At 38.8% G+C, this 8,704-nt stretch overlaps 1 protein-coding gene across 1 annotated transcript; it reads left to right on the top strand.

Moving 5' to 3' along the window:
* The first annotated feature begins 1,627 nt into the window (after window positions 1–1,627).
* Window positions 1,628–4,250, top strand: LOC108960499 (bet1-like protein At1g29060). The gene is made up of 4 exons (XM_039315104.1): window positions 1,628–1,846; window positions 1,968–2,100; window positions 2,563–2,619; window positions 4,002–4,250. Exons 1-4 carry the CDS (start codon window positions 1,785–1,787, stop codon window positions 4,158–4,160), a joined length of 411 nt encoding a protein of 136 aa, XP_039171038.1. The 5' UTR covers window positions 1,628–1,784; the 3' UTR covers window positions 4,161–4,250.
* Window positions 4,251–8,704: the final 4,454 nt, after the last annotated feature.

Below are 8,704 nucleotides of genomic sequence, written 5' to 3' on the forward strand. Positions count from 1 at the left end.
CAACTTTATCTCTCTCTTTTTTTTTTTTTCCTTTTGCTTTATAATAAGAAAGATAAGTTTATAAGGGCTAACCGTTAAATATAAAGTCAGACAAAAGTGTGTTTTGGCTTAAATATAAAGATGGATAGATTATACAATTAAGTCATGGTTCTGTTATGTGTTCGACATGAGAAAATCCACTTCTAAAAAGGTTGATAGATTTAAGGAGTTGTCTTTTAACCAAACTTTAATTCAAACGAATATCAAATTTATTTTAAATTTAATATGAATAAATGCCAATTGATTAGTGTCCCCGTTCTAATTTAACTGTCAGCTCATGAATATATACCCTAATTTGACTAAACAACTACACTCACGAGTAGGGATTGCCAAGTAGTAGCACCAAAGTATTTATGCATACCTGTTGAGCTGCCTCAAAATTTTCGCTGTTCACGTATAATCTCAAGAAACTAAATTTAATAATTTTCTAATCCGTTCAAAATTTTGCTATTTAATTCATTTAAAGAAACTTTAAAAAATAAGACGGGTTAATGAGGATTGAAGAGTCCAATTTAAAAAACTCTTGTCTAATTTATATTTTTTTATCAGATATATATTTATGGTTCGAAATTTTAAATGATCGTTATTTGACAAAATAAAAAGAAAGAGGACGAAATCATACAGCTTATCACGGACGTGAAAAACACTTTGGGTGCGCACGATTTGTTTATTTTTCTATTCCTTGGAACAGGTTTAGAACATAAAACGTTTGGAAACGTAATTTCAGTTTTCTATTTCTGGAAATGTAAACTGCATTCCCGAAATAAATTTGGAGCGAGAAATAAGAAATTAAAAGTTTTAGCTTTTTATTTTTGGAAATGTAAATGAGAAATCAAAATTTTCTCATCGTTCACTCTCATCACCGCTCGTTACCCACTTGCCGCTCGTGGGATGGCGGATGCTTGCCGTCGGTTGCTGGTCGCTCGCCACTGACCTCGGCCATTAGTCGTTGACCGCCGGCAAGCGAACTTCGAGCGCTTGTCGCCAACCCTTGGTCGCTAGATGTTAGATGCCCATGTTTCGTTGGCCGCTTATCGCCAATTGTTGGATGTCGGAGGCTCACCACCAACTACCGGATGTCCACCATCGACCGTTCGCTGCTCGCCACTGGCCGCCTGCTGCCGAACTCCAACCATTGGCCACCTACGTCGGCCTCCGGTCGGCGGACTCCTGATGTTGAACATTGGACGTCAAACTCTGGACGTTGGATGCTAGTTGTCAATTGCCGGACTCCGAACTTCGGCCGCCCGTTGTCAGTCACCGAACTCCGGACTTCGGTTGCCCGCCGTTGGTCACCGGACATCAAATGTCGATCACCAGATGTTGGACACTAGCGACCGGTCATTATTGCTCCTAGAAATAGTAATTTTATTCTGTTATCAAACGAATTTTTATTTTAGAAATATAAATTTTGAATCGTTATTAAACGCATTTCTTTGTTCAAAAACTTGTGAATGGAATATAAATTGATTTCTATTCCAGAAATTTTGTGAATGGGCGCCTTTTGTCTCTCCGCCAGCTCACCCGTCTTCTGCCACGTCACTTTGCCGCACGAAGTTGAAACGTTCGAAAACAGAAAAGAGGCTCCAGCGTCCGCACCAAAAAATCTTCACCGGAATTCCAAATCCCCTCTGCGAGCCTCACCGAAATCGCGTGAATCCTGAAACATCAGCAGCCGCTCGTTCCATCCTAGTTTTTTTTTTCCTTATCCTCGCCCCGTGTCAGCTTCAAGTTTTCGGGCTTTGATGGCGGGAAGTTCCGGCCATGGCGGTCCGCTCCATGGCAGAGCTGTTCCCTTCCGATCGCAGTGAGTGATGCTCTCTCGGTTCTTCTCCGGTGCTTGCAGTCTCTGCAAACATGTTCGAGCAGTCTCTTGGTTGATTCAGGATTGGATTCTGATTCTGGTCTGGTTTTTGCGCTCTCGATAGCCAGGGCCTAATGCGGAGAGCGGCAGTGGCGGCTCGGCCAGATGAAATCCTGCTGCAGATCGATCCGGTGGATGGTGGATTGGATCACGAGGTCGTCGGTGGTCTCGGCAGGCAAGTCCACCAATTGAGAGACGTAAGTTTTGATAGATGAGCTCAGTTTTCCCCTCCCTTTTGAGCCAAGGAATGTGCTCTTTTTTTTTGGGTAACTATTCGACTACTAGCGGGCCGGATGCATTGCGATTTGCAGTATCTGTGTTACTTACTATGATCGAATTCTTGATTTCTGGCTATGGCGCTCGCAGTTTCGTTGGAAAGACATGGTGCGATCTCGATATTCTTTGGGCAATCAAGCATAGCTTGAGCATATCAGCAAGTTCTACGCACTCATTGGGTGGTAAAAAATGTGGAAAAGATTGCTTAGAGTTGAGCACCAGAGGTTACCAGGGAATAGAATCTGCACTTTTGTCGCTTGTCTGTTCTCTCATCCCCTTGGGGGAGAGATCAATCATAATCACTTTTTTCTTAAAAAGCTGAGATTGTAGTTTTTAAGAAGTGTCTAGAGTTAACTATGGAAGCTGCCATTGCTTTTGTGCAGGTAGCCCAGGAGATAGACAGAGAGGGGAAGTTCCAGAATAACATGCTCAATCAGCTGGTATATATTTTACTTTGGACAGATAGCCATCACTTACTGTTCCTTCCTTGAAACCTTTAGGTTGGGCTATTTTTTTTTTTTTATGTTTGTTGTTAAATCATAATTAGTAGGAGAATGGCTGAATGATGCTCTGTTCACTGTGCTAAAGTTCTTATATATTGTGGGAAATGAAACAGGTGGAGGATACTTTTTTTCATAATCGTGTAATTGCCCTGTGGTATGCGGCAACCATGCTGTGCAATCAGGCTATCAGCAGCCTGGAAGCAGCATTAATGACAAACAAGATTTGGGAAAACTATGAGATTGATGTGAAAAGAGTGGGCAAATCATTCAAACACCTTGTGTTTTGAAAGATTATCGACTCCCCTTGTTAGAATCTCTTTGATCCACCCAATTAAGAAAGTACAATCATGTTTACCATGCTTTTTATTTAATAAAGAATTCAAATATATAGAAGCTAACTAGGAATGTATCAGTTTGTGTATTTGGCAGAACCGGGTGACTGCCATTCGACTAATCTGTCACAACAAATTGAGTGACTGCCAAAACACGATGGTGTGAGATTAAGTTTCCTGATGAAAATCTGCGGGCCTTCTAATTCAAGCTGCTTGTTGCCTGTATGTTTATTCTTCATGTGACTGTGTGAAACATTATGAGCTGCATTTGGTGACCTGCATATGCAGCTGAATAATATAAAAGTTATCCTCCCCGATGTTTTAGGGCATTGCAAGTATTGGATAAGATAACCTTGAAGACCAACCTCAAAAGGATAGTTAGGGTAACCCTTACTTATCCAATAAATTAAAAAATAAAAACCAGTTCGCCTTCTCATTATTCAACAAGTGAAAAGTCCTGATGCAACTTCAATTGATGGTGAATTCCGTGTACAGTGAGGTGGCTGCTGAAGGTCATTGTCTTCATCGTTAATAGTTTTCTGTTGTTGAAGGTCATAATTTTTTTGATTAATATATGCTCTCTTTCCCTCCCTCTGCTGATGTCATTTATCTGTTCACTGCTTCTGCTTCGAGAAACTTGTTATCTGGACAATACATGCCAATGCCTAAAATCCCTACTACCTTTGGCTCGACAACGCAACCCCTTCAAAGAATGAACAACTAAAGAAATAAGAAAATAGTATTTGAGGTAGCATCATGAATCTTGATTTGCTTTCCGCTTGAGGTACCGGCAGTTGCCTGGCTATCAAGCCATTTCCAGCTGTTCTCAATGATTGTTATTGCGTGGAGCTTCATTGTCAGCTGTAGCCTCTAGCAGCTCTTATATGTTATCCTGTCAGAATGCAGAGTCGTAGATTATTAACATTTACTGGTTTGGAGACACTAAAATGGCCCGACATTTTCTGAAGTTATTTGATGTCTCGACAGCAATTGATTCTGATCAAAGCTCGAGCAGGTGTGAAGAACAATGGCAGGAGACTGAACGAGAGCATTGTCCAGCATGGCTCAAACAATGTCATCCACATCATCGTCTTTGCAATGATTTGTTTCTTCCTGGTCTACCTCTGGTACAAAATATCTGGATGATGAGGAGTTGGCACTTTGCTTCAACGCTACGTTAGACGTATTCCCTAGATTCAGATTGCTCTAGATGTAATTGTACAGACATACATAGGACATCCCTTTTTTTCCTGTTGAAACCATGGAATTTCTGATTGCTTTCTTTGAGCCGTGGCTGCTTTACCTACCATCGGACATTTTTTACACTCTTGCGGCTAAGTCAGGTTGTTCTTTTTTTTTTCCCCGCTTTTCGTTTCATCACATCAAGTAGCTCTCGGTAAGCATTGATTCGAAAACATCGGCTCTTCAGACTTGTGCGAAGGGTTGTGTGAACTGGAGACTAACAAAAGGTCCCACCTCCACCAGCACGATGGATTCATTAAAGAGGAAATAACATACTTCCTTTCTTTGCCATTGCGTACCACCGTTGTAGCTGGATTTTTCCTAGAATGCTGTGTAGGAACCTTGTATTTGGGTAGAGGATAACACAGTACACCTCTCGGATGAAGATGGGGTATCAGAGCCTACCAGAACTAAAAAAGTTTGCATTTCTTCCATTGTTATGGCATTTAAAAGGAAAAAAAAGGCCTGCTGGCCATTGAGTATTACTAGTTCATGGATGGACTTGCTTATACTTCAGCACGTTAGAGAAAAGGTGATAATGTTTTATGCAATAATAGTTATCTTCTTTCACGATTTTTACAGTTCTGTTTTTTACGGTAATGACAACTTTTTCAACATCCATTTCACAACGTAATATAATTATCATAACGCTTGTGAAAGAAGCTGTCGTGGAAAAATCATTGGGAAAAAAATGAAAAGATTAAATAGGTCCACTCTTCTTTAAGTATTGATTAGCTCCAACCCAGCATATATTAGAGTAGGAGGAAGTAAGAGAAACCGATATTGGTTAATGACTAGGAATTTCAGTAAAGCCACGTAAATTAAGATTGAGTTATAAAAATTGATCTATTAATACTCTGTTTCCTTTGTGGAAATTGAATTATTGGGAAAATATTTTTACTAAAGTAACAATTTGTATTATTTGAAATAATTAGTTAATAAAAATAGTACATATCATCAACAACAATTTATGTTTCCGCTAATTCAATTTTATAAACGATACGAGCAATCATTCATAATAAAAATATCTTTCAATTCATCGATTTTCTGCAAAATAAGTAAAGGTTAAAAATTGTTGGTAAATTATATGTGGCTTCTAGAGAAGAACGTGGCATGTCCGATATATAATTAGACTATTATATGTTGATGCTTTGAAGGCACTTATAAAAGAGAGACCGGGTAAAAAGATAAAAATAAGAGTGTTTATTTTGGGAAAAATTTCATGACAAGAAAAAATTTCTAAGAAATTAATTTTTGGGAAAATATTTTGCCCTTTCTAAATTAGATAATTCATTTTCCTATTTAACACTCAGCAAACCAAACGTGAATAATTCTTTTACTCAAATAAATACATCCTAAGGGAAGATAAAATAAGAAGCAGAAAAATTCCAGAACTGAGACAGTTTTAAATCGACCGTTGCGTGATAAACCCGAGATAAACCTCGTTTTGTTTGCCTTGACGTTCAAGCCAAACATCCGAATCTTGCTCGCTACTCTTTTGCCAAAATATTTCGTTTCTTATGGGCAGATTCAGCTGGTTACAATTGGTGAGCTAATTCGATCGAGCATTTCAGGAGGGCCCGATCGTTCGTGTCTTTCGTTGGTCTGTGTTCGCTAATTCCGGTTGTTGAATGGTGCCGGTGGCGGTTGCTGTCTTCGGCTACCGGCCTGAAGAATTCGATTGCGAATGGTTTGGTTTCGGATTCGCAGAGGGCGGTATTGCTCGCCCAAAGAAAGCTCTTTTGGTTCTCTCTTTTTCTTCCCCTGCGACAATGTCGTTATTGCTTAGCTCATGAGTGGAAGTAACTGAAGCTTTTCATCCATCAGCTTCGTACCGTCGCAGGTTTTTAAGTGGGAAGAATTCTGTTGATTGCGAGACCTTGAGGTCGCCATCGAGGTGTCGGCGTCTTCATGCAACAGGTGCGTTTCTGTCATTTGCTACCTGTGGAGCAGTCTTTCTTACTTTCCGTTAATTTTTTTTGGGAGGGGGTTTTAGCGGCTAATTCATTTGATTGAAGTGATTCATGAAATTCAGGTGTTGGTCTGCTCTTATAATTTCTGGTTCTCGTTGCTACTCCAAAAGAAGCTACTATGATATTCTTGGTGTTTCAGAGGATGCCAGCTGGGATGAGATTAAGAAGGCTTTTCATGTGGTCGAGGGAAACTAATGGGAACCACAGTGGTTTTTAACCAATTCATATTATGAGAATTTATGGGTAGGCTGGATCTTGGCTTTAACTTGAAATGTGGAAATATTCGATTGAGGAGGCAAATAGGGGACTGAAAATTCGAACTCAAGATCTCCTAGCTTTGGTATCATGTGAGAATATATGGACCACTGCTAACTATTCTAAAAGCTTAAGCTTTTAAATGGAAGCTTGATTTATTATTAAATATTCTAACATATACCATTGCATTGAGGATGCATGTTCTTTGGTACACTGGTTTAAGTTATGATGAACGCCATTTTAGCAAATGATCCGCTCACAAAGTGACAAAAAAAGATGGGTTTCCATGGTGCTACATTTCCTTGTTATGTGTGGAGCTAGTTCTTCTTCCGCTTCTATGCACATAAGATGCCTTGGAATTGAAATTTATTCCACTGAGTTATGGCCAATCATTGCATAAATAGTGTTACAACATAGGTCCGCTAATGCTATAATTTGATTAGTCGAGCTTAAGATTATTTTTTTTGTTGAGAAATTGATTTTGGGCTTGTCAATGTTGCCGGTGACTATAAATAGTTACAATTACAGCTTGTGACATAGAGTACTTTCGTGAAGTTTGAAGAAGTTCTTTAATGCTCAAACTCTTTCAGGCGATTTTCCTAAAAATGAATTTTAAGAGCTCTAAATTTCAGTATTCTGCAAGAATTATGTAATATCAATTTTGAAAGAGTTCATGAAAAGAACAAACGAGTTGTCGTGAAGAATGATTTGAGATCTACTAGAAAGGTTTAACTATTATCCTTTCTTCCAAAAGTTAACGTGACGATGGTATGATAATAAGCGGTTCTTTGTTACTTTTGCTTTGCGGAGTTCAGGCTGATGTTAATAAGTAGATCACATATTCTTGTTGATCATACATGTTTCAACCAGAAAGAAAAATAAGAGAAGTACAACAAGAGTCTCCTGCGGCTTCTCAGTCAACTCCTTCCCTTGTTATGTGAATCCTATATCTGATTCTGTTTCTTGGCTTGTATGCCATGCAGCTTGCAGAGAAGTACCATCTTGATGCAAATAATAATGATCCTTCAGCAAAGAGGAAATTTCAAAAGACAAGATGCTTATGAGGTTTGGCTAATTGATTAGATGCTGGTGGATGAAAACTTTTTTCGCAGATTTTCATATGTTGTTTGGATGTCTGATACGTTGGGGGTGACAATTTTTCTTTCTTGCCTTTTCAACCAATCTCAGACTTTGCAAAGTCCTGGAAAAAGAGCAGAGTATGACAGGGTCAAATCTCACTCTTTCTGCTTTGAACTGAATGACATAGTGAACTTAGCATCCGAAGGCCAGCTGCATTCATAAGAGCGTGTTTTGCTCAGTGTGCCTCTTACATTAATTTAATGAAGAAATGCTGTGGAAGTACAGAAAATGTTGAATATGGTTAAGGAGATGCTGAGGGGTTTCCACGTTATTATAAAGGCATTTCTCTAGTTCATTCCACAAGATCTTTTCTGAGGTAATTCCAAGTGTGCTGCATATCATGATCTTCCAATCTTCTGATCCACAATATTTAGCTAAAGAAATATTTGGCGTCATATCAGAATTTTCAGGACAAGATGGATTGATTTGCATCTGATGTTCAGGTTCACAGTTATACTCCTGGTCTTCTTTGTTTATGAGATAATATTACTAGGATTTCCGCCCTTGATCTTGTTTACTATATGAGATAATATTGTAGGATTTCTAACCAATTAAGGCCCACATCATGTTGGAAATTTATAGGTGGAACTGATACTTTCTTTCCTCGAAGCTGTGGAAGGGTGCACAAAGATGTTTCTTTTGACGCCTTTCTTCCTTGTGACACTTGTGGTTAGTAGATTTTAGTATTTTTGATCAAACTGGTTACAGTACATGTGGCAGTACATCCTTCTTCCTCTTCTTTCTGCAATGTCTCTTGAAGATCAAATTAATTACATATCTAGCTTTAGATGCTAAAAGGGTGATCAATTTATGCTCATTGGTACTCTGCTCTAGTCCCATTTGCTTGCTACAGGTTTGTCAACCAATGTTTATTAGTTTTTTCACTTTTTGGAGGTTTTGTCATGTACACGTAGAACTTAAAAGTATGATGAAAAGCAGAAATAATTATTACATATGAGAAGCAAGACTCACGATTGGTTGAGGTAACTTCTAAGAATTGGCAAAAATTGAGGTGCCTGGAAAGTGTAGGGCAAATATGCCTCTAATGAGAGTGAACTTTACTGTCATTTTCTTGTCATT

This window comes from Eucalyptus grandis, chromosome 6 (assembly GCF_016545825.1).
Source record: "Eucalyptus grandis isolate ANBG69807.140 chromosome 6, ASM1654582v1, whole genome shotgun sequence".
Taxonomy (NCBI): domain Eukaryota; kingdom Viridiplantae; phylum Streptophyta; class Magnoliopsida; order Myrtales; family Myrtaceae; genus Eucalyptus; species Eucalyptus grandis.